Below are 27,431 nucleotides of genomic sequence, written 5' to 3' on the forward strand. Positions count from 1 at the left end.
CAGGTAGAAAAAAATACTTTATAATTTCAAGTTTACTTTTCAGTCTGGAGCTGCATTCAGGTTTGAGTAGAATTGAAATTCTATTGAAACAGAAAAACGAGATTTTCTTCAGTGCATTGTATGGTCTGCTCCACTCTGATTTAGTTCCCTGATGTCATAAGAGTCTGCTACCTAAGTTATTACATTAATATTCATTGGGTAGATCAGTATTGCACTGCTGGAGCCGATAAATTTTGGTTTAGTTTAAAATCACAGATGATATTTTATATATTATGTTAGCATACAATTTTTATTAGCATATCAGACTGGGCAAGAGTGATGCATTGCAGTAAAAAGCCAAGTATTTCAAGTTAATTGCTGTTCTATTAAGTAGAAGTGGTGGTTTCAGCTTAAAAGAGTGTAGAGAAATGTTTGGCTAATGAAAAGAGCACTCTGAGTGATAATAATTGTTTGATGTAGAGAAGCTGCTGGCTGAAAATACTCACCTCAGCAGTCAGAACTGAAGAGCCTCAGAAGGAGGTGCTGAGATGGGGCCAGTCCAGCACGCAGAAGCACCTATGAGATGAGCCCAAAAGGCAGGGCTGCCCACCAAGGCCCTTTGTGGTACTCAAAATAAATAAAGAAATAAAGGGCTGCCAAGATAAGTATTCAGCAGCAGGTTTGTCTAACCTGACCCGCTCTTTTTGTCCAGAACAAGTTGTACAAGAGAGGCAAAACCACATTAAAGCACTTGGTTAGAGGGTAGCTGGTAGATGCAGGTGTGATCCAGCAGATTCTTCTGCACCATGAAGTGCTGGTGCGCTGCCAGGCCACACAGACAGGCAGCTCCTCTCACAGGGCACAGTGAGGGCAGGGAATCAGGGCAGGTGGTTGTCTTAGCTGCTTTCCTGCTCCTCTGCTCACCCTCCTGCTGTGCTTCGGGCAGGTGTGGAGCGTCACTTCTTGGAACGTGCCACCAGTCACTGGCAGCTCCCCCTGTTCCCCCAGTTTACACACTGAGCATGATATTCTGTGGTGGGAAACAGCCCTCTGGCCAGTTTTGGACATCAGTGTATTATCAACATTGTTCTTATCCCAGACACTCTGTGGTGGGGAACATCCCTCTGGCCAGTTCTGGACATCAGTGTTTTATCAACGTTGTTCTTATCCCAAATCCAGAACAGCACTGTACAAGCTGCTAAGGAGGAAAACTAACTCTATCCCAGCTCAAACTCCTTCTTGATTTCCTTCCACACCCACACCCTGAGGTTCTAACTTCCTCTGCCATGACAGTGTTGCAGATGAAACTAGAGTGGAGGAAGGGAATCCAGCTTTTGCTGACTGCTGTGGAGATGTCTGGTCAGGAACACTGAATGAAAGCTCCTGAGACACATTTTTATTCATAATACAACAGCAGTTCCTTCCCTGTGCCCCTCTTCAGTGATGCTCTCAACAGCTGCCATGGATTTCTGTGCACTGGTTTCAGCACTGCAGCACCACAGGGTTATTTTTGTCAAATTAGAAATATCCAGTCCCCTGAACTTGGCATTGAAGATTGGATTTGTTTACTTAAGTCTCCCTCTCTTACTGTTTTTCTGCTGTGGAGAGCTGCTTGTTTTTGAAATGTGTCCTGGTATTTGAGGCAGCAGATGTATTTATGGCTCATTTTGTGATGACGTCTAAAGGGATTCTGCTGCTGCAGGGATTCTGCTGCTGCACAAGACAGGGGTAAGGTGGCTCCTTTCTCAGGAAAGCTCAGAGAGGAAGTTTTTCTCTCTCTTATAGCAATGGGAGCATAACACAGGGAGCATTTGGGAAGAGTTGGAAATTAAACTCGGTGTCTGAAGATTGAGAACTGTCCTTTAATTGCAAACCATTCTTTAAAGTTTCTAGATGTCAGGGTGTTCACTCCTATTACATCCCTGAACTGTGTCACTGGTCTGTCTTTTGTCTAACTGGACCCATGAAACTCTGAATAAAAAATTGGTAAAACCATAAAATTTATTTTGGAAGTCAGTGCAAAGAGGGAAGAAAACTTAGTGATTCATATATTATGAAAAATCCAGCGAAACTACAAGGGATCAAAAGAGTTATAGTGTGCATGCGAGAGAGATGTAGTACACTGATCATATGTGTAAAAATAAAGACCAAATGATAATAAGTAGATAGGGTAGAGAAATCTACATCTATACATGCTGGTAAATGTGTATGAGCATATTCAGAAAAAAGAAAGTTGGACTTCAATAAATTTTTTATCTACATTAGGAAATAATCATTGGAAACAAATTCATTTCAAAATCTGATTGTACAGCACTGGTGTTTGGTTAGGTGTACTGTCTTTTACTTTAATTAGAGGTAAAGATTCAGCTTTCTGTTCTAAAATATTTAGAACATCCTTGCCTATATTTAAGGATGAAGGAATTTGACTTAAAATAGATTTGAGTCAAAATGTTTTCTATACTGCTTCTATTTTGAGATCTTGGTAGATTTTTAGGTTAGCTTTTAAAGAGGTTTTTAATAATTGTTTGGGGTTTTTTTCCATCAGGCTGGACACTTATTTCAGTGATTGGCAGAATCTGTATTTGTGCAGTGTATAGTTTGCTGAACACACTTCTGTAGTTCCATAGATGCTTTTAATCTTTACTGCTTTAGCAGTCCATGCAAATTCTGTCATAGGAGAGTAGACCTGGACATGCAAAGATCAAGTGCCCTCTCAGTGGCATGTGTCCTGGACTGTAAGGGGTAATGAGAGTGGCAGGCTCTGATTAGCATTATATAGTGCATGAATAAAATATTATCATTGGTAAAGGTAAGTAGAATATATTGCAGTCACTGGTACTGAGCTTACCAAAATAACGTGAGAACCATCTGCAGTTTGGCACCACGACCACTGGGATTTCTGAGCTCACAATGCTTATATATAGCTCTGGACAGCACTTTGGCTGAAATAAATCACTCTCACCCTACTGAAATCAATGGAGCAGTTGAAAGTTTTATAAATCAAAGTTTGGCCATCTCCGATATAAATTTTTTTATTGAGTTGAGACACCATGGGGGTCTCAGTTGTAGGCTGCATTCATTTTTTGTCTCTTAGGAGACGTTTCTTCAGTGCGGATTATGCTACTTTATTTACGCTAAGTTCACTTTTTGATAAATTTTAAGCTAATACATATTTTGTGGCACTTTTTAAGTAAAGCATGCAAGGATTTTTTACCTATTGTCCAGAAGACAATAAATATAATAATTGAGATGCAGAATAAATAGTGCATGAATATAGTGCCCTAGTCTAGGATATGCAAAAAATTAATTTCTACTTCTGTAGAACAGCAGGAGCAGTCAGGGCTCAGCTCTGAAATCCTTGTTGGAACCAGCACAAAAAGATACTTGTACTTTGAAGGACATTGCAACCTAAAGTTGAAACTGTTTTAAGAGAAATCATAAGAGCTGCAAAGCCTTTCTTCAGAGATGGTATCAAACCATTTTGGCACCTAATCAGTTGTTTCTCTCATTGTTATAAAAACACTGAAGCATTTTCAAGTGAGTGTTTTGAGAACAGCATTAATAGAAGGCTCTCCTGCTGTATTAGAAGCGCCTGCAATGCATTTCTTGGGGACATGTTATTTGCAGCTAATGATCATGAAGAACCACCTCATGTTAATATTCTTCCACTGCTTTTGTGCACAGCCACTGGGTTGCTTGATGGAAGCTCACATTTCAGGTCTCCTCCTGTCCAAAGGTTATGTCCTCGTAAATTGCCTGCGGCAGAACCTGGCATTCCCCTGGATTTCACTGTCTAATGGCACCAATTGGTGCCTCATGGACTCATCAGCTATACATGACTGCTCCCAAATCTGGCCTCCTCATGCCAACGGGGACTGAGTCCTGGACCCTAATGAGTGAGAAGCTGGGAGAAAATGTGACTCTTCTAGACAATAAATTAGGTTCAGAAAAGAAGCATTTATCAGTTGAAAATGTTTACCATTTGGGGGTCTCTGGACCACACTTTGCACAGCAGCAGTGTAAGTAAATAGACTGGCATCAGATGAAATGATGCACTGGAATCTAACTGCTAAGCAATAGGCTATAGGCATGTCTTTGAAAATACAATAAAGTCAGCTGCTGTTCTCTGTTGCACCTTAAGCAGGGAAGGATATGCCCTGGGTGAGCTGCAGTTTGCTTTGGAGTAATTCACTCTTCAGTAGAGATAGGTTATTATAAAACCTTGATCCAAAATAATTCTTTTATTTATATGATGTGTCACTTCTATAAAAATGTAACATAAATGTATTGAGGTTGTTTTTCCTTGTACTCTCAGAAGAAACTAAATATTCACCATTTTTCTTAACATTTATAAGCAAACCTCTCTCGTGTAGTAATAAATCAGCTCATTCTAAGTTATTTCTAGTGTATTTATGTGATGCTCTGTGCTATTTAATTTATTTTTTACCATCTTCTTCTGTTTTCTAGTTATCTTTTCATTACATTCAGATGAAACCACTCTCTTAATAGTTAGGGGAGGATGCTGTGACTGGTACTTATGGCTGACATGGATAGCATTCTTGTTACCCTATTCCTTTTCCATCTCTTTTCCTTTTATCTGTTGGATGCTTGCCACACACTATAATCACAAGCACTTTTAGGTCAGCGACTGCTGTGTTTTATTTTTAAACTGTACTTGTTAGCAGTTGGACGTAACACCAAACCTGATTTTGGGTTCCAAATGCTGCCATAATGGGAATATATAATGATAATAAAATGCTTTGCTTCCCTTTCATTTAGAGTTCTACCTAATCGGACTAAGCAATCAGCAGTTAGTAGGCAGATCTAAATGAAATAGTATTACTCTATAAAGCTGTTTAAATTTGAATGACCTTTTATTTAAGATGCATAAGCATTTTTGCAACATTTGCACTGTTAAGCAAAGTATATGCTATAAAAGAAGCATTTATTGCTTGCTTGTAAAAATAAAATACAATATTGGTAAGTTAGCTGGAAGCTTGTAGATATCCTAAAAAGATGAGGTAAGGTAAGATAAGCAGTAGAGCTAAGCCAAAATTGTTCTGGAGATCTTTCTGAATAGCTGTCAGTTTTATGTTCTCCTAGCACAATAATGGGCACTCCCAGGAGGTGGGAGTCTCATGGGATAATTATTCTTCTGAGGTTTAGACTGTTTTTTCTATGCCTTTTCCACAGATTGGTAGGATTGCCTTAAAATTATTCTCCTCTTTCACTAGATTTTTCTAATGTAGAAATTAATAGAATTAAATTTGTATACATGCACTGTACTTACATTACCTAGCCTATTAATGAATTTCAAGCAATATTGAATGCTATCAGATGGCAATAGTAAGTGGTCTGGTTAGCTTTTATCTTGCAAATTGAATTTAAGTCTCACTGCCCTTGCCTCTTGAGATGTGTTTCTTTTTAATATTCAGGTCTATTTTCTGCTGTCATAAGCAGGCATATTTACTCTCTCAGACTGGTATACCTTTAACTATCCTTGAAAATAATAAGAATGAGAAATAAAAGTTTAAAATAAATGTATATTTTAGAGCTGTTGAATATTTTTATAGTTCTCGATGCACAAAGCTGACACAGTTGCACACTGTCTCCCATTGTGAGCATCAAAAAATGTTGATGAAACTAAGCAAAAACCTGGCAAAACCTCAGCTTCCTTTGGGGTGAGTTGTTGGGCAACACACTGTCTCAGTCATTAGTTACACCTGATGTTGCCAATAAACTCACAGACAACCAGCAACCTTGTCCTCTGGGCTCTCAAGGAAACCTGCATTTTGGGAGGTTTTGCTGCTAGAATGATCTGACAAGCTCTGACAGGCTTTCCTGTATGATATAACAAACATTCAGGAAAAGCAGGAAAAACTTTTTCAAAAAAGGTACGCAGGTATTGGTGTATTTCCAAGATGAAATACCCATCCTGCTCTGGTGATGTTGGACATGACTGAGTCAGCTCATCTTTTTACCCAGCTTTCGTGTCTCCCAGGATGAGAGCAGAGCTGCAGAGCAGTGGTTGCCACCAAGACCTGCAGTTCTTGCTCGGCACCAACCCTTCCCCTTAGCTTAAAAAAATGGCATCATTTTGCTTTGGGCATTTTCCAGATCTTTCCAAAGGAAAGGCTTGAATGTTTTTTGTTCTCCCCTCTGTGCTCCAGAGAACATTAGTCAGTTTTGTGTCTCTGAGCATGTAGACACATGTTTGTCCTCTGGGAGTAATGAAATGCTTGAATGTGAACCTTGCTTGGATGAAGATCAGTATATTATCAGAAGAACAAAGCTCTCCTTGGTTTCATTACTGGGCAGCAAATTATGGAAAGCATCTTTTTTGTGTCCATAGGTATTGATCTGCCAGAGTCCTGGTACCTCCATGTGAGCCCTGGGAGCTTGGGAACGAGGACAAAACAGTTTCTGTAATTCTGACTTGCATTTGGCCAGGTTTCATCATCAAGGCTGTGGTTATGCTATAGCATTTAAAGAATTCTGACTCATTTGCTGTTTAAAGGGAAGACTGTGCTGGATCATATAGATCAGCTGCTGATTTTGGCCTACTGAAAAGAAAATGAGGATATTTGATGTCTAAACTTTACCATTCAGGGTATAAATCACAGTAGAAAGTGTACTTGCTTAATGGTATTGTATTGAATATTGTTTATTATTTACCTGCTGGAAGCTTACAGCAAATACATTTGCAAAATTTTTGATGACTATTGCTTCTTTTCCCTGAGCCTTTGCAATGAAATTTTTTAAATACTGTTGTGCCAAGACCATAACGTTATTCATAATTAATTGTCCTTACACAAAGTGTTTCAGGGGGATAAGTTAGAGGGTTTGTTCAAAATTGTGGCAATTGGGTGTATCTTAAAAAGAACAGGATAGAAGAGGGTATTTTTTTCCTCACTGACTGATTTTATGATTGAAGATATGATGGATGTGCTTTTAGGCACTAGCTTTACCATCTTCTGAGTCTTTCTGCAAGATAAGTGAAGTAAGAAACAAATTTTATTTGTTCTTTTTTACAAGGGTGAAGAACAATTCCAGAAAAGTTACAGAGAAAAATTGTGCTTTCTCCTTCCCTTGTAATTTATTTATGTAAAACTAACCAGCCTATCTCTGGTTACACAGAAGCAAAATCCATTTTAATATAGGAATTACTGTTTCCACTCTATTTGATCTACTTTTAGCATGTAAAGAAATTTCATGTGTTCTAAGACACTGAAATACAGTATTCTTGTGCTGTCTGCATCTTTAAAATTTGCAAAGTAGGAAACTGCGATATTATCCAGGCTGCAGTTGGGTTGGCCTCAGACATGCTGATGGCCAAAATTTTCTGGGGAAAATGCTGCCAGCATTGCAGGTTGCAAAAAAAAATTATCTCAGCGATGCCCAGGCATCAGGAGATTTTGCACAGACTTGTTGGTTAGTTTGATAAAACTTGTGGATGACCTAAGTGTATTTTAAATTTTATAGGGTTTCATACAAGGTATTTTGTAAATATATGATACTGTAAGTACTCATTATCAACTGTTAAAGTGCCAGGCTGTAGTAAAAAGCTCTTGGAAGAATTATAGACTTCCATGAGGCAATTAAATTCTTCTCAAGTAAGGAAACAATACATAAACCATATTAATCTGAGAGCAAATACTCCATTATTGTATTTTAAATACTTGTAGTAATGATTTTATGGCTAATGCTGCAGGGAAGAAGGTGTAGTTACACAGATCTTTCTAAGACATGAGTTTCTTGTCAGGGTAAACATACTATCATGGAGCTAAATTTTAAGAAGGTCTACATTTCTCCAATATTCATATCCAGAATAGCAAGAGCAGGAGCAGCTGTATAGGGAGATCACTTAAATAGTGGGTGATGATAGAATAGAACACACCTGTGAAGTGTTTGTCCAACTGCACAATGTACTTGATGAGAAGGTGGGTGCCTCAGTAATAGCTGGCCTTGATCCAGCCTATTTTCTTAGAAAAGTTGAAGATTTAGAGACTAATATCACATAAAATAATAATTCAATTGGCCTTGAATGTAGTTGATACACTTGCATAAAACTGCCCACCAAAGAATGTGATTAATAGTGTCACATTTTTCTAACAGGGGAGGTATATAAATACAGTACTGCTTTTTATCCTAGGAGTCCCATTTATTCCAAGTTTTACCCAGAGCTGTGGGAATGATAAACATGCTTTGCAGGTGGGTGGTGTTTTTCCTGTTTTTCATGTTTTAATGTAGAGACGCAAATGCTGCAGCAATACTACAGGACCTGAAAAGCAAGCCAAAGTGAAATCTAATTATTTGCTAAGATTTTACTCTTCTGCAGATCATTATGCCTGCTTTGAATGACAGGATAGTTCTCATCTCTGATTTCCAAGGTTTGAAGGTGTCTTTAGACCACAGAGTTCATTAAGGCCCCTGGGATATGCATAGCTCCTGCGGTTTTCCATTTCATTCTGAGTATACGGTTTCAGTCTTTTCAGTAAAAAATGCTTATATTTTTGTATTTATAGAGGGGCAAATGCAGGGCTACATGGCGCAGATGGGGATGATCTCTAGAAACAAATGAACAGCCACCACAGTCAGCTGCAGCCCTAGGACCACCTCACATCCACCACAAGACAAATACTTGTGTCCCTGCTTAGAGGGATGATAAAATTACTCATGTCAAAAATAACAGAGTTACCAAAAGAAATGAGTTGGACTCTGCTAAAGGTTAATAAGTTTTCTGGGAATGTGCTGGCTCTTTTGATAAGCCGGATAAAGAGGTATCATGTCAATGTGTGAGTGAATTTCTGGAACTGGGAATGTGCTGGTAATACTTCAACATAAATGTTCTAATTTAAATACTTCATGGTGACCATTTCAATGCCATTTTTCGTCATTATTGTAGTTATTTTTGTCATATGCCCTTTCCTACCATGCCTGAACTACTTTGCTGAGTCCAGGGATCATTGCCTGGAAGGTTATGGGGGGTGAGTTTTAGGATGCAGTAAGTGAATGACTGGAAATGTGTTGCCACGTCCTGTGCAGTGGTAAAATCACTGCATCAGAATTATGCTCAGATATGCCAGCTGACTATCAGGTTTTGATTTTCAGCCAGGAACTAACTGGTCATTAGTTAGAAGCTAAAGTATGTCCGTGCAAGATAGGAGGTCTGCTAATGTGATGTGATTTAACTTATGTGCTTATTCCTAAAAATATGTGGAATCTCTGAGTCAGGCAGAGCTCTGATGGTCCCATTTTAATGCCTTGATGCCTCTGGTTTATAGGTTCAAAACATAAAAAGGTGAAAATAACTGTGTTAGATTTTAATTACACTAGCTTTAGTTAGAACAGAGAATGGTAACAGTCCTTTGGGTGTAATTTTTTGGGACCAGATTAAATTTAATGTCAGCTAATAATGACAACAGATTTTTTGTCAATGAATGATGCAGATATATTTGATGATTTTTCATTTTCTGCCTTTCTAGTTTTTAGAGATCAGTCTTTAATAATCTGTATAAGAAAGTTCTTCATTATTGCTCTGGGAAAAATACCTTTCAGAGCACTTAGGTTATGGAGGTTCTTAAATGCCATCCAAGGGCAATAGATTCAGTGTGATTCAGCATTAAAAAGGACCTACCTGTCTAAGATTAGGTAATAGGATTACTCCTCTGCACTCTTAAATCTTGCATATTTCCCAGGAAATATTTAAAGCATTGAAAACGTTTTTATCAGCTTGCTTAGATCCCTGTCAGCTTCTTGGATTTGCACTCTGGAAGAGCTTATTTAATTCTAATTTTTGGGCCCTAAGAAAGACTAGACTCCTAAAGAGAGTTTGAAAATTAGAACTGTACAGATACCCTTCCATTTTTTACTTCTCCTATTCCTATTGAGAACTCTGATTATTCTTTCTCAACTTCCAAATTTAAAATTATATTTTCAGTGCTTTTAATTATATTTAAATCTGTGCAGAATAGAGAGGCAGATTTTTTAATTAATGGGATATTGCTCCAATCTGATGGTCATAGCTGGCTGAACACCACTCACCAGCCACAGAACATGGCTCCTTGTAATTTTGTTATACAAGTATAGCTGTGGATTTAAAACATTCAAATCTCCTGTGATCTGTTGGAAGACATCCCTAATAACCCACATAATTCAAACTCATATTTTATTTGATATTTGGTAACTCTTCTAAATTATCAGGTTTACCTATTTGCGCGATCTTTCACCTGCATTTTAGTAAAACAGACATGTGCATTAAACAAAAGTAATCAGGGACCAACCACCTGTCTGTGAGTGGAAAGATACCATTTTAAAATCTGAAGCAAAAGCAGGAGAGAACACAATTTGGAATGACCCTGGTTCATAGAGCTGGCTAAATGATCTACCTTCAGAGCAGTGCCTTCTAATAGCAAGTTTGTGGTAGGCAAAAGGAAAAAGATAGAAAATAGCTGTCAATTTATACTGTGCTTATTAACAGCTTACTGTTTCAGTCTAATTGCTGTGTGAGAGAGAACTCCACCCCTTTTGTGAGCTTTTTTTGACATTTAAATTACACACTATTGCTGATTTTTAATTTTTTTCTTAGGAAAGAACAGCACAGTGGGAAGCTCCCATCATCTGAATTAATACACCAATTATGAACTGTGTTGGAAGTAAACAGTTTGATCATTTCTGTACCTTATGCTGAAAGCTAAAGTGCCTCATTAAGACAAGAACTGAAGTCTCATTGCATATTTTAGCTGTCCATGTACTTGTGATGAGAAAGTTCAGTGATAAATCTGGCAACTGCTCACTCCTCCATGGGCAACTATTCGTTCTGAATGAAACATTAAACAGAGTTTTTGACATGCTCAAATATTTCAACAGCTCCATTGCTAATTATTTACGGCAAGAGAGTTAATATTGCTCTTCACAGTAGCAGTGACTTTTCAGGATTTAGGGTGGGGGACTTATTTGACAGTATGATTATTTGCAACCTTGAAAATGAGAATATTCTTTCTTAGAGTGGTCAGGGGTGCCTGTAAGGGTAGTTAGATAGAAGTCATCATGATGTCCAAAGTATATGCCAAATGAGTGCCATCAAACATAGAAAAATGTCCCAATTTAGAGTAGTTTGTAAAATGACTGCAAAGTGACATAGTTGTTTGTGTGTGTATATTAATTATTGAGAGGGCAAAATAAATTAAAGCAGCCCTTCACCAGGATAATATAGCCAGTAGGGGATCAGATAAGAAGAAAATAAACTTCTGTAATTGATATTTTTTCTAATCAAGGAGTGGAAACCAAAGATTGGATCTATGTTTTATGTGTCAGAAAAGAACTGGTGCCCCCTAAAGAAGCCCCCTTACTACTCTTTCACTTTAGTCTCCATCCACCAGTGTGTGCCAAGAACCACCCTGCTGGAGAACTGCTTGGCAGAAAAGGACCTGGGGTTCTGTTGGAGCCCAAGTTCAAAATGAGCCAGCAATGTCTCCTTCCCTTGAAGGTGGCTGGTGGGAGCATCATTGCCAGCAGATCAAAGGAAAGGTGATTCTCCCCCTCTTCTCACTGCTGATGAGGCCACAACTGGATGCTGTGTGCAGTGTTGGATTCCCCAGTGTGAGAGAGCTCAGGAACTGCTGGAGAGATCCTTATAAAGGGCTGCAAAGGCATTACAAGGCTGGAGGATCTGTTCTATCAGGAAAGGCTGAGTGAGCTGGGACTGTGCAACCTGCAGAAGAGAAGGCTCAGGGGAATCTGTCAAAGTGTATAAATATCTGAAGAGAGTGTGCAAAGAGAACAAAGCCAGCTCTTTTCAGTGCTGTCCAGTGACATTACCAGTGGCAATGGGCACAAAAAGGAAACACAGGAGGCTCTACCAGAGCATCAGGAAACACCCTCTTGACTGTGAGGGTGACCAAACACTGGCACAGATTGCCCACTGGGGTTGTGGTGTCTCCATCCTTGGAGATCCTCAGGAGCTGTCTGGAACTGGTTATAGGTGGCCACGCTTGAGAAGGGGGTTTGGGTCACATCCCCTCCATAGGTACCTTCCAACCCCAATCATTCTGTGGCCCTGTGATGGCTATCCACATTAAATTGAATAATAAAATTCTGTCTGTACCAAGAAAAATATTAAAAAACCCAGGTCCATAAAGAGTGCAAACACTGTTTATGTTTCACAGAAGCTCTTACTCAGCAGTCTTCTATTCTATATATAATTACATATACAAAAATAAGAAAGATGCATTTAATAATATATGCTAACTTAATGTTTTGGAAACAAAGCAATAAATATGAAAGTGTACGTGGTAAACCTGTGAAAAAGCTCTTTAAAGGAAATATACAAAGAGCATTAAAACACTCATAATTATTAGTCTTGGTCCTAAAATAACAATAGAGTATTAAAAAAATTAGTAACTAGACTTGTTCATCCGGTGAATCATTTATCTGCACACTGCCAGTAAACCAGTGGCTTCCAGATTGGCTTTTCCTCACACACAAGTGTCTTTCCTTGCACATGCAGGTCATAGTCTTAAAATTAGTTGTTACTGGAAAGGAAGTCCAAAATTCAGACAATGGTGGCAGAGAATCCAGGCTGAGGCAGTTCTTCCAAGGTGAACTGCAAAATATTTTTTTATAATCCTTTAGTAAGGACAAGGGCAAAAAAAGAAAATCTTTACTCTTTTTTCATAGAGACTGTAAGAAATCAGCAAATAATGACAGTTCCCCTTTGGGAGCTGTCCTGCTGCTAGTCTGCTTAACTCTTTTCTGTCATGGGAATCACTAATACTTTTTAGCATATCTAGAACTGGGCATGACATATAGCTACAATATGGATATTTGTTACTGTTTTCCTTATGCTTAGAAATGCCACTTACAAGTCATAAATATTTGATTCATGTGGTGCAATTTGTGGGCTTTCCTGTAAAACAGAGTTTATGCTTTTCAGTGCATTACCAGTCATGAGAGTCAGAAGAATAACTTTGAACTTAGTTTCTTATTCGATCTGCTTTAGCCAAATCAGCCCCAGTGCTGGAAGCACAAACCCACACGTGTTGGTGTTACATCATCATTTTCACAAAGTACAAGGCAGTAGTAAAAACCAATTCTGTCATTCCTGTGTCTTTAACAACTACATCCAGAAGGGCAACGCTTTGGTACAGGGCCAGGCCCAAAGAAGAGCAAGGGTTGAAGTCCATGGATGACTTTACTTACTATATACTTAATGTAAGATCATTTCTCAGAAATTGCTTAAGAATGGCTCTGAGTAATGTGTTAACCCTTTACTGCCTACTGTTGGCAGTAATACTGTATTCTGTCTTCATGTTTCTTTAAATAAAAAATCTTATGTAGTTTTACTTTTTATCTGTCTGCTTAAAGCTTTGCCAACTTTTCAGCCCTCCCTTTACTGTAGTCTTTCTATACTTACTCAGCTTTAAGTGTTCCTTCAGCTTTAGGAAAGTATTTTTTCCTAAGATCCTTTTCATCCTCTCTGCTCTGTGAAGAGTAAAGCAAATAAAGTGAAGAAATAACCTTTTTCTTCCTTACTCCCGTTTTCCAGTTCCAAGTATCATTTTTCATTTGACAATTTTCTCCAATATATTTTTTGTCAATTTTGCATTATGAGAAACCTTCTCATAGCTGCAATATTCCTCAGGAGTCAGCATTCTTCATTCCTTTCGGTCTTCTGTTTAGCATACAACTGACTTCAAGTACTTTTTTAGGTTTAATAAATATTTACTTTCTTAGCCAGTATGTTTCAAAGCTTTTAGCTAACAGTATTGCCTGTAATATTATATATGGAAGTCACTCATGCTTTTTCTGCCAGTTCTAGTCTTTGCAGTAACTGCTCCAAGGTTTTCTGGTTTTGCCAAGGTCATTTATGATACAGTTTTGAGAAGGCTTAAAAGAATTTTAAAAATACCTTGACTGGACATTCTGTAATTCTTTTACAGTGAGTCTTTCTTATGCCGACATTCATAAAAGTATGTCACAGATGACATTGGGATATTTTGTTGGGCTTTTCAGAGCTGTTACTCATCTTGTCTCCTTTGACAACTTCTTTCAGCCTTAGCTGGCACATTTTCTGAATCTAGACAAGAAGTCACTGTAGAAAATATGAACCTTTCAAGAAAAGAGCAATAGGAAATACCCTGTCTTGTCACCTGAGAGTACCTCAGTGAACCTTTTCCCCACACTGCCAGTCAGTCACAGTTTTGGTAGTCATTACAATCAAAGTTCATATGAGGCATATCATTTCATGAGACATCAATGCAGGGCATTCATCAGTTGTGCCAAGTCTGATTGATTGATTGATTGATTTTTGCTAAGTGGCTCGAAACTGAGGTGTGTTGGCCTTGCTGAGACCATTATCATGTGCAGAACTGTAAGCACAAGCTGTGTGTAAAGGTGTCCTGTAGTAACTGAGCCAACCACCCGAACTTTTATTGTTAATTTCTGTGAGCCAGAACTGCTGTTCAAAGCCTCATGATGGAGAGTGGAACACAATTTAATGAGCAAAACTGCTGTGTAATACAGGGAAATAGCAAAATACAGAAGAACAGAAATTTCAGAAAGGGCAAATAGAAGTTATCAAATCTGCTCAGGCAGGATTTGCCTCTTTTCACCTCTAACTTAAGAATGATTGAAGTTCAGTCTAATCTAGTCAACCAGGATGGGAGTCCTAAGACTTTACCATACAAAGATGAGCTGTTTAAACAGGAGCTCAGCAGCTTCTTGCCACAAAGGAATAAAGATATTTCTATCTGGGTTCCATCAGACCTCTCCCTGATCCTCAACCATGACCCTTGTCTCCAAGTTGTATTTAAACAAATTATTCTTTATTTCCTTACAAATGGGTGCCATCAAACAGCCTGGCCATAAACTCCATTAGTACTAGCACTATGCATTTTGTTCCCTGTGATGCAGGGACATGCTTTCAGCTGCAGGGATCACAGAGGATGTGGCAGTACCTCACCAGTAATGGTGAATGTGGCACTGGTGACATGAGGGTTTCCTCCAAGTGTGCTGTCTTTTAGAATTATTTTAGCTTTTGAGGGATGGTTCTGTCCACGCTTTCTGGGACTGACAGATTCATAACTGTGGCAAATCAAATGCAATCATCAGTTTTGTAGTATGATTTATCTCCTGGATGATTCTCCATTTTGGCTGCAGTGTTTCCTCACTATCAGTCTGTCTCCAGCTAATGAAGCACTTTATGGCCACTTGTACATCAGCTTTCACTGTTGAATTTACTATGCACTTTTTAATTAATTTGGAAGACTAATGCAACAGCTGATACTCATTGTTTTTTAATTGTTTCTCCCCCTATTACTTCCTTATCTGAAGTCACCAGTACAGATAATAAGATATTTGCATTATCTCAATGTTTCTTCAGTTGAAAAAATATAGTACGTGACGAAGGAAATTCAGAAATTCTCTTGCAGTAGCACAGAAGTATTGACAGAAGAACTTAATATACAATATTATGGTGTTGTGGTAAACTATATGTGAAGCAATAGATGTATGGGGGGAAAAACAGAGTGACATAATACTATTAGAGTTTGAGAAAAGAAAAAAATATTTATTTTATGAATAAATTTCATTCGTCTCATGAATAGCCTCATACAATTTAAAATAAGTCTTCTGCATAATGAACTTGCAAGCTAATTACTCTTGGATTGCCACAGCACAGTATAACTCTGTAGTCTGGGAGCCTTTTGAACTTTGCCTAAGTTGAAAGGTGGATTCAGTTGAAACTGAAACTGAATGGATGGGTTTCCCAATCAATATATCTATAAATTGTTGCAGGGTGCTATTCCCGGCAGTAACTGTGATTGTTGCCAGATTTATCCTCTTCTAAAACAATAGAGTTAAACGTGGCAGATGGTAGTTAGTGATTAAAATTCCCAGTAAACAGACTTCTGCAGGGATATATTTAAAGTAGTTGTGTATATGTAAATAGACAAGGAGCAAGAGCTATGCAACTATAATTGAATTATATTAGCATAACTTAAGTAGAAGTTTAGTAAATAACAAATACCTTAATTAACCTGCACAGTTTTGGCAACTTAATGACATACCCATGGTAAATGACTTTAAAGTTTTTGGCAGCGTGGCAGTTCAGAGTCAAACTGGTACCCAGTACCCCACCCTTTGTCACTGGTGTTGCTCCTTCTGCTCCAGCTTGGCTCCTGCTGGGATTTCTGTAGGTTACAGCAATTGGCTCTCTTGCAGAGAGCTGGAAACCTCCCCGTGGAGTGGCCACTAAGTAAAAACACCAACTCTTTGTGCTGCTTTAGTCAGTAGTGTTAGAATAATGTAACCTATTTGTGATGGCAGGCTTTGAAGTCTTTCCTTTTTCTATCTTTTTCATATTGTCTTTGTTGATTCAGCTTCTGAAAATATGCCAATTACATATGGGTTCAAGAAGTGTAGTTGACTTTCATTGAAACTGTCAGGTCTGTGCATCCGAGTCCAACCTGAGCTGTGCATCCTTTTAGCCCCAGCATCTGTTATTCATTGATGCTCATTTTCAAATCTTACTAGTGGGGTTAGAAACCGCCTTGGAAACCAGTAGTGATTTATCTGTTTATCATGCCAGGTAAAGCAAATAAATAATGTAGTTACCAGCCCAGTTAATTATTTTAAAAATACTGGTAATTAGTGCAAATTGGTCAAAAATTAATTTCTCCCACATTTGAATAATTTGGAAAAAGCACACTGGATCCACAAGTGGTTGAAATTTGTATTCTTCTCTCACATAGCAAACTGTACTGTAAATAGGCTATCATCTCTCTTGGGAAAGAAATGTGAATTTTGCTGACATGAAGAGGTCTCTCAGCAGAAAAATGCATGCTGACAGTTTGACCCAGTGGCCAAATGACTGATTTCTTTCTCCCTTTTTGCTTCTATTTTAGATGCTGAAGAATACCAGCCTCCAATATGGAAATCATACTGTGAGTATACAAGCAATTTGAATAATCTTAGTGCCTTACCAAAGAGTCAGTCACTGTTAGGTATTTTTTCCTTTCTTGTTTGAAAGAACAATATAAATTTACTAGATGCTTGTACGAATTACTGTATAGGACAGCAGCAAAACCTGAACTTTTATGGATTCCATGGAACAAGGGCAGCAGGATTATGTGTGCCAGATTCCCTGCATTGCCTTAAAAGTGTGCAGCTCCTGGGTTTCATGGTTTCTCTGCTGAGATTTTCAGGAAGGATTTCAGAGGTAGAGGTTAATGCTTTGTATGTTTACTAAAGGTCAGGCTTGAGAATACTTGTCTTTTTATACGGGTCACCAAATCACTTTAAGATAATAATATTTTTGATCCTTAGCAATAGAAGCTGATTTTTGAAGTGGTGGTTTAGAAGTTGGAGACAGCATTATCAGCTCTTTGAACCTTCCTGTCTGCCTTTAGAAAAATCATTTACATAGAGTGCAGTGCAGAAGTGCATATTTTATGCTCTTTTGCTTTGTTCCAAATGTATTTTCTAATAGAGCCGCACAGATCTAAGACAAAATATTGGCTTTAAAATCCCTTATTAAGGATAGCCTTTAAATTTGATCTTTTATTTTAAACCCTTCCTGGAACTTTAATAAGAGTGTAGCTTCGGGTATAGAGAGCTGTTTTATTCTTTTTGTTTTCAGATACAGAGCTTTCCTAAGCAAAAGTTCTCTCTTTTATTGTGGCAAATTCAGTACAGTGCCATTACCAAAGTGCAACTACAAAAACACAATGATCACAGTAGCTACATGCATGTACATGTGTAATTTTAAAGACTAGAATAAACTTGTTGACTTCACTTATATGCACATTAAACTGTCTTGCTGACTTCAAAGACATCACCTCTGTGTTACCTGAGAATCACATTCTGCCCCAGAATGGACTGGGATTTTTTTCAACCAAAATTTGAATATGCCATTAAATTACAGAACTTGCTTCTCAGAACACTGTTTTCCAGACACATTGTTGTTGTTGTTGTAAATGTTTTGAGCATATAAGAGAAACCTCCTAAAAAGACAGCAAGAGTGTTGGACCATTCCAGCATTCTTTACTGAGTGCTTGAAAGGAAGCAGACAGTTGAGTGATTTTTTTAAAAAGAGTTTACTCAAAATCAATGAAAAAGCTGCCATTGACTCTGAGAAGACCAGCATTTCAAATGACAGATGCTTCCTTTTCAGCAGTAAGTTTTCATTAAAAAGTCAGGAAATAAGAACCTACCTTTACTTACCTGCTTTTAGTTGCCCCAGTTGTGCAGCAGACAGATCACTGCATGCAGGGGAAAAATTTGGTTACTTTTATCTGATAGCTTACATGTAATCCAAGGGATCATTTATTTTTTCCATTCTTTAAATGGAAAAAATAAACTAAATGCAGCCAGAATGGATGAATAATCTATGAATGTATAATTTCCAATTCCACTCTATGTAGGATGCCAATATTGTGGTAATGACAATATCATGGCCTCAGTGTCTAAACTCCAAGCATGAGTGACCTTGGAAAATGTTGCAAAGCTCCAAAATGCAGAAAATAGTTTAAGCTTAGAAAGATTTATTTCTGACACTGCTTAGCCACAGATACACATTTTTCTTTGCAATGATAATTGATGTATGCTTCTTTACTCAGCAAGAAGAATTCTGATCTGGTAAATTAATTATAGAGATTATATCCAGCAATAGTGTTTGCCTATGATTCAACCTGCTGTCCTATCTCATGACAGTTTTAACTTATATATATTTCATGCTTAACACTTTGAGTTTACTGCCTATTTAACTATTATTTTCAATGTATTTTCCCTAGTAATTTTTAGTTTGCTAACATACTAGTAAGATACTTTGCATACAGTTTTTATTTCTTATTTTAAGTCCTGGATAACCTTAGGTGACTATGTTGCCTTCTACTGACATCAAGATCAAGGCTTCTAGCTTCTAAACAAAGGCAGATTTTCCTGTTTATGCCAACAAAGTATTCAAATAAACAATATTGCACGTGTCCATGGACAAATACTAATCAAAGTGCAACAGTTTTCAGATCTCAAGCCTTACTGTTTTGATATAATGTAAAAATTTGATTCAGCTATATTTGGAAAACATGAGCACTTCTAATGCAGAAGATCCTGACTTGCTTATGAGGAATTGTTAGAATTTCACATAGATTTCAGAGGTCACAAAGTTTTTCAGACTTTTTCTGATAGGCCTGTGACACAGACAATAAAAGAAATGGCAAGAATAATTTTCTATTTACAGGAAGGAACCTGGGAAAAAGTTTGGAAGGTTTCTAGCAGTCAGCAGTCTCTAGGCAGTGAGTTTGATTGCATTTTTACCTGAGAAGCAGATCAACTAATAACATTTCTTGCATTGTTCCAATAACAGATTTCTTTTTGTAGTCTGCCATATGTTGGAAGTATTATAGAAAACGGTATTTTGGCATTTTACCATCTCTGAGGTAGTAAATAAAGGAAGATAAGAGTCACAGAATGTGGGTTGGCAGGGCTTCTGGGGTGAGCTGATCTGGCTTCCCACTCAAAGCATGACTGTTGTTGGCTCTAGAGCAGAGCAGCCATGGCTTTACATAACTGAGTCCTGAAAAGCTGCAAGGGTAGAGCCTCAGCCACCTTTGTGGGTAACCTGCTCCACTACTGCAGTGTGCTCTTAGAGGACAAACTTCTTACTTAACCTGCTTCTCAGGAGGAGTAGGCAATTTGTTTGACTGAAAGAGCATAGTTATTGCTGGTTGCCAGCCTCAGCACGTATGTGCTTGAATTTTGAAGAGATGTAAAACCACTTTTTTCCTCCTTTTACCCCTGTTGAGATTGGCATGTGCTGAGTCAGTCATGTGTCAATGCCACTTCAATGTTTGTTTGCATTATTCAAGACGAGTGTGTTGGTGGGAAGCAAAGTGGCAAGGCACAGAGCATCAGCTGATGCAATGCTTCAGCTCCTCACCAAGTTTCCCTGCCTCCTGTCCTTCATCAAATAATAGGCACAGTGTCCGAGACTCATTTCTGTTAGAAATTAAGTCTTTGTTTCAGCCAAGCACTTAGGTTCCTAATTAAGCATGTGAGTAATCCTGCAGAAATAGGACAGCTCATATTGTTCAGGCTCAGGACATGGATAAAAAATGCCTGACGGAGATGAGGCTGAGGAGGTAAAACTGAGGAACTCTGCGAAACATTCTGAGACAGAAGGCGGTGTGTTTCCTTGCTGCTTTATAAAAGCCATGATAGGATTTTTTCCTCTCCGCTGGAGCATCACTGAACACTCATCATAGGTGAGTTAAAGGAGAAAGCTTGAGGTCCTGACACACTGCAGAATGAGGAAAAAAAAAAAAAGTATGAAGAAATGGGTGATAGCCCTTCTTCCCTGGCAGATAAGGAGTAAGTGCTGATTTTTGCATGTGCCCCCTTTGTTTCTTAGGCAGATTGGATTTTGGAATTAGACAGTTCTTCCTAAAACATACTGTAGAATTTCCCTATTTCATCCCCTGAGACAAGACTCGTGCTCTAACAGGAACAAAAGAGAGAAAGATATATTCTAACCAGCTACTTTACATCTCAAAGAAATGCTCCTCAAGTAATGCAATAATAAATTTAAGTTTTGTTAACAATGTAAGTTCCAATGTGACTATGATACTGTGAGTGCTGGCAAGCTATCTGAAGTATGAACCTGATAAAGGTGTTCAAGGGTCAAATAGAAGCCACTGCATTTTTCTGTTGTAGTGCTGAATTTTTGCCTAAATTTCATGTGTATTATTACTGTGCATTTCATTTGCATCTGATGCTGAACAAAAAACCACTCCCAGTCTGATGCAGTTCTCTGAGAGCAGTAATAATACATTTTCTTTTTGCATGCAATTGACTTTTTATAAGGTTAATTTTCTCAGGGCTAAAATAATAATGCATCATTATGTTTGAGTGTCATCTTTTCTATGATCACAGTGGGTTTGTCTGTAACCTGCCTGTCAGTTCTAAAAGCTGGAATTGACTGGGTCAGATGTCAATCACTGCTTGCCACTGCATTAAATAAGTGTGGTTTTCTATTATTTCACTTGGTCTTATACATTGAATTGTGTTTTAAGATTTTCAGAGATGGAAAAATGAGGCAGAAAGGCAAGGATTTGAGCAAATAGGTGAGGGATATGTGCCTTCTGAATCTCTGACCATCCCCTGGACTGTGCTGGGGTCTCAGTAATGTCAGCCTCAGTGCGGGTGCCCGGCACTTTGGAAAAAGTGTATAATGAGATCAGGCAGAGCTGCAGGATGTTCAGCACTTCTGAAAATGAGGTCACTTAATGAGGTGTCTGTGCTCATTGGAACTTAGCTGTAGGGCACATTTTTCTCAAGTCACCTTAGCCATAATACTGCACTGTATTCATAGCCCATTAGCAGGATTTCTCACAGCAATCATTTGAAGCAGAAACAGCAGAGACCTTTCTAAAGGAAAACACAGCTTTTGGTAGGGTCACACTGGCTTTGCTGCTTGATGCCTTAGTCTGGGAGACACTACCTTCCTTGTTTTCCACTTAACTGAACTTTCACTGTTGTTTTACCTTTTCCACCCTTGCCTTGCTGTGTGTCCTTACTGGGCATCCTTGGCAGCTGTGTGTCTGTCTGTCTGGCCCTTCTCTGTTTTTTGTCTCCCCCTGAGCTGCTCGAAGTCCCTTACCACGGTGCCACTGGTGGTTTTCAGTCCTTTCTCTGCTCCCAGTCTCTCTTCTCTCCTTCCATCTAATGGTTCTGTGTCTCCCTGCAGTTGTTCCACTGGTTTGTCTTTCTGTCAGTTTAATAACTATCAATTTAAAACTAATATAGCCAAGTCTGAATTTTTTGTCCTTCAGAGGAAACCATTTCCCATTTCCAGTCTTGATCATGCTTGGGCCATTTTCTCATCCAGTACATTTTGCATATAATTTGTAATTATTTATTTGTATAGTTATAATCTTTGTTTTCTTCTGATGTATTTCTAAATCAGATATGTTTCTCAGTTCATATTATTGCTCAGATTAATTACCCACCTCTCTCTGAGAACGACAGCAACCTTTTCCGCTCTATTCAAAATACAGTTGTTAAGATGATTTCTCTTCCTTGCACTCATCATGAATCCTTGCACTGATTTATCCCACTACATCCTATAAACATCCAGTTTTTTGTGTTGGCTTTCAGGTCTTTCATGTCTGTATCTGCCCTTTCCTGTTAATCATTCCTTCCTTTGTTTTGTGAAATGCTGACTCTTCTCTCCACCATTGCTTTTTTGTCAGCCTCAGAGATCCTCTTGGTCATGTTAGAGAGCTCTTTGCTTTTTTCATTTCTCAAAAATGTAGCACATCACAAGATAGGCTTCCTGTGTGTTCTTCAGACCTACTTGTTTTACATCACTCTTATCAAAGCTGTCTTAGAAACTCCACTAGCATAATTTGTGTCAGACTATGTTTAAAAGATTTGGTTATTGAAAAATGGAATTTTTATGAAGTTTGATTTTTCAGTTAAAATTCAAATTAATTAATTGGGGAAATAGATAATTTACTTTAAATGAGAAGCAGTCATATTCTTGTCATATTTTGAATCCTTAGAGTTCCTTCTCTCCACTGGAAATGGCGGGAAGGAAAAAATTGTTATTTTCCTCTTGGATGTGTTCAGTATTTGTCATCATTAACTTGCTCAATCAGTGATTATGCTCATTTCAGACATTCAGAAGTTAATTCTAAAATCATGCTATTGGTCTCCAGAATAATCAGAGGTTTAAAAAACAATCTGTGATTTTTGAACAAAATTTTCATGCATTGTTTGAGACTTTATTCAGATACACAAGTTGTTTGATCACAAAAGAGCAGAAGTCTTTGAATCTTAGTCACATAATTACAAGATATAAGAAAGACCATATTTATCATGGAGTTATCAAAATATTATCAAGTTATCATAAATCTTGTGCAAAAGTAGCAGGAGATCTGACAGTGCTGAATGATGCAGAGTAAATCCAAAGCCTTAGTAAAAATTTAGAGCTGGATCCCATCCAGCATTAAAATTGGTAGGGAATATAAGAAATTATGAACAGTTTTTCTGTGCCTCTCCCAGGAACCAGAGATGAAGGTTGGATCAGTTAAAGAAGAGGTTATGGGTTTTTCCACTTTGACATGAGCAGGAAGCAGGAGCCCCCAAAGCTTTCACATCCCACTGAGTTTTGTGAGAAACTTGGGTGCAAGCTGAGGATTTCCCCACTTTCCAGATTTCCTTGCTTTGAAAAGAGAAGTTAAAGAGAAGTTAAAGAGAAGGGGGGAAAAGGTGCTGCTTCAATTTACACCTTTTCACTGCAACAGAGTTTCTGTGTTTATCCACCTTTCAGGGCATAATTCTGAGCTTCCCTCGCATTGTGAATAAACGTGTCCTGGAAGCTCAGTCTTTTAAAAAAATTCATGGGCACGACATGATCTTTCCAAATACAAGAAGGTCAGCATACAGAAGGCCTTTCTCGAGGGAGGCAATCCAAACCTCTGGGATTTTTACTGGAGTTATGGAGAGACAGTCTGTCTGTGCTGGAATTGATTACTGTCATTGCATGTCAGCTTCTTCTCACAACTCTGCAGTCGAAGGGGGGGAGAGGATCTCATTAAATACATGCAGTGAAGAGTCTGGGGGCCAGGCAGCAAGTACCCCTAGCCTCAGGTCTCTCTCCTGCAGCCCTCGGAAGATTTGCAAAATTGATCCAGGGCCATTTGAATAGGGCATAATTGCTCTGAAAGGAATGTTTGCTTGCTCTTCAGTATATCTTGAAATAAGTAATGAGACTGTGATGAGCCCATTCAAAGGTATTGAGCTTTTTCTTGGCCTATCCAAAAAACTCCTGGTGTTACTGGTAAACAATCTGTTCTTGGGTTGTTACAGCATGGTGTATGCAAAAGTGGGATTTTATCCTGAGACAGACCTAGTAGGTCTTTCTGGCTAGTCCTCCCTTGTATAGAAATATAAAAACTAGTACAAAAGGATAATACTTCTAACAGTTAGAGCATTGACCACTTCAGTTAGTTTGCCAGTCAGCAACCGATTTTCATATAAATGACTTAGACACACTGAAATTCCTCATTTTGCTGTCATGTCTTTACATTTGCATTTTTCTCTGCAGCCCCTGGCTAAAAAGACTCATCTGAATAAAAGTTTGTGTATGTTGCCATCTTCTAATGATCTGTACATTTTTGTGTTTGACAGTGTATCAATTGCAACAAGAGGCACCACGTCCCAAGAGAATCATCTGTCCTCGGGAGGTCAGTTCTTTTGCTCTACCTTGTTATATCTGATGAATTGTCAGCAGCATATGATCACCACATCTCTTGTGAAGTCTGGGGGGTGTTATTTGCTTTAACTTTTCTATGCCATTATTTTATATAATAATTTCCCTTAAGGTTGATTAATTAAAGCTAGATAATATTTGCTAATTATGAATGGCAGCCTCATTCTACCACTAGAAGCACCTTCATTTGACAAGTACTTACCCATCATTGTTTAGTGTGCTTTTCTGTGTAGTACCTAAAGTTTTGAGTTTTCTTGTCAAAATGAGGGTGTATTTTTCTTCCTGCATCTGCATAATAATGTCTGTGTGATATGTTTCAACATGATACACATAGCTTCAGTTTGTTGAATGCTTCCTGCCAAGTACTATCTTCAGCTTAAAATGCTGAAATGATAGCCAGAGAACTCTGTTCTCTCACAGAGACCTTGAAAATTATAGAATATTTAGAAATCTGCAAAGCTGCAGGTTTAGCTGAGTCATTTTGTCCCCTTGTTTTCTTCTTCTCTATTTATTTCTCCATTTCTACTTGCTTCATTATGTCAGTTCATCACCCTGCGTGGCATAATAGTAACAGAAAACATGTAGGTGTATCTGCTCAATGAAAAAAACTGCAATAGCTTTATCTCCTATAAGGTCAGGGACAAATTTTGTGCAAATAGACATGCAGTACTAGCAGTAGAAGTACTAAACACGTGAAGTGATTGTACGACGGGGTGTAAAAGATGATGTGCAGGAAGACAGAAACTGCGGCTCATCGGTGTGATGTTCAGCTCTACTCCTGGGCATCATCCTGAGCTCTGTCCTGCTTCCCACACTGTGTGCCCATGAAAGCAGAGTCCTAGCACCTCTCAGACATTTACACACTGTCTCAGAATACTTCTCTGTGAGGCAGGAGCTTTTGCAGCACGGCACAGGTACTTGCCTGGGTTCATGAAGAAAATCCATTGCAAACCCAGGAACTGAGTACAGTTTACCAGAGCCTTAACTAAAAGAGATCTGCACTTTTCTCTCAAGTGCCATCTACTAGTTGCAGGGCAGGGAGAGGCTCTTGGCCTCACTTGGGAAGTCTTCAAGTCCTGTCAGTTTGGGATGTCCCCAAGACATGCATACAGGATGCTAAGAAGGATAAGCAAACCACCAGAGTGGGTGAACCCTTGTGTCATCCTTTCTCCCTGTCACAGACAAGGCTTGGGGAGCAGAAGTGTGTGCTAGCCCCCTGGGACTTCAGTGCACATGTGCTGACAGGTTTTATCAAGACCTTCCTCTCTGAAATCCTCATGCAAACCAAAGGACACTGAGGCCTCTGTGGCTGGTGTTCTTTAAAGAGAAGGACAGTAAGGTTTTTACTGAATTAATATCACATAACAGATATCAAACTAGTCATGGTATAGTAAAAAATAAAAAGTTTTTAAGGTAAAAAATTAAGGTAAGCAATTAATTTTCTTCCAGTACAGCCTTAGAAGAGTTTCTTTCTTTTCTTGATATAATAGTGTATCTATTTTACCTATTTTATATTGAGGCTACTATGAGGAAGGACTTTTCTCTAGAAAAACTGATTAATAAGCACTGAATGCTTAGAAAACCATGTCTACAATATGAACTCATCTTTGTGGGAATACAAGTTAATCGGTAAAAGTTTAATCCAAAATATATTATGCTAACTCAAATTTAAACATTTTCTATTTTGCCTCCATGAGAGAAAATTTGAATCAAGGTAAAATAGTCAAAGTAATATAGCAATTGTATTCTTGTTCTAGAAACAAGGTTATATACACAAGGGAAGTGAATGTGCAGCTGTGAGCGCCTTACCAGTGTGCTGTATCTAACTTACTTTGAACTCAAGACCGTGTTATGTACAACAGAAATTATCCTCTTTACATAATGTTTAGACACCAAACATATTCAGGTCACCTCCAGAGTTTTGCAGAAAGAAGCTAAGGTCTCATTACTTAAATAAACACATAATTGGCGTAGCAGGACATAGCAAAATAAGCAAAATATGTCAGTTTTGCATAGTCTGGGTTTGGTTCTAACTAATGAACCATTTTCAGTTGCTTGCTTCATAGACTGCAGGGTCCTATTTTGAGTTGTTTGGAATTTTGTCTTAAGTTAGTCAAACAGCTGAAAATACAGAGCCTTTGTTTAGGTGTTGGTATATAAAGCAGTATGAATTCCCACAAATATGACCTTTGGTTCTTGTTTCTTGGATTTTGAATCTTTGTGTAGCTCAGTTGTGTGTATTCCCAGCCTGATTGCCAGAAACACAAATTCTCTGACCCAAGAGCCAAAAATCCACCATGACACTGCTGATGTGCATTATTTTTGCATATAGCTGGGGAGGTGGGGCAGATGGGATGTCCTGATACCTAGAAGATGTCAACATACACAAATATGTGGTTCATATTATCAGTTTATGTTATGAAGTAGAACTACACAATGGTTTTATAGAACATCACAGATTATTTTAGAGAAGAAATTCAGGACTCTGTTCCTATGGCACCCATTACCTTTTTCTTAGCATGCAGTCTGTAAGGTGGGTGTTTTGGGCTTGTTTTTTGATCTTAGTTTGATTTCACTGTCATCTGATGATTTTACAGGCTTGCTTCACTAAAGATGGTGTTTTATTAATACTGAGTTTGCCAGTTACATAGGAAGATCTCAAAATCTAATTTTGTGTTGTCTGTGAAAATATATTAATTGTAAATATGATAGCTATTTAGTACACAACTACATGATGCTTATCTGGAGAGAAGGTGTCAGCAGGATGTGTGGCTGACAGAAAAGATTTGTCTCTCCATGTGCATATCATAGGAAGTGGACTTTGCTGAGGGTGTTCCCATGTGTCATTTAGTATTCAAACAAATCTAAAAATTGCAAATTATTTGAAATCCTTCATGCTTGTGGGAAGATGTCTTTCATAATTGGCAAATTCTACACTGTTTGCAAGGAAAATGAAGCATCTGCTGCAAACCAAATCTGTAGCAACGCATAAACAAGGGCAGGTTGTTTTTTTTTTTTTCTTTCAGCATTTAGCATTTTCATCATTCCTCCATCTTTTCCATTGTCATCTTTCACATTCTCCACATCCATTTCCTCTTCCATTACTTCTCTGTTGCTCCATAGTCACAGGGGTTTCAGCCTCAGATCTCTGCAGTTCTACCATCTAATTTACGCAGATTTC

The 27,431-nt window shown here is 38.2% G+C and overlaps 1 protein-coding gene across 1 annotated transcript in view; it reads left to right on the top strand.

The window, feature by feature from the left end:
* CHN2 (chimerin 2) overlaps window positions 1-27,431 on the top strand; it is a 157,645-nt gene that overhangs the window by 48,994 nt on the left and 81,220 nt on the right. Inside the window, exons 2-3 of the mRNA XM_005480903.4 lie at window positions 16,884-16,922; window positions 24,169-24,224. Of these exons, the coding sequence (XP_005480960.1) occupies window positions 16,884-16,922; window positions 24,169-24,224 (95 nt within the window). The remainder of the gene's footprint in view (window positions 1-16,883; window positions 16,923-24,168; window positions 24,225-27,431) is intronic.

This window comes from Zonotrichia albicollis, chromosome 1, assembly GCF_047830755.1.
Source record: "Zonotrichia albicollis isolate bZonAlb1 chromosome 1, bZonAlb1.hap1, whole genome shotgun sequence".
In the NCBI taxonomy this organism is placed as follows: Eukaryota; Metazoa; Chordata; class Aves; order Passeriformes; family Passerellidae; genus Zonotrichia; species Zonotrichia albicollis.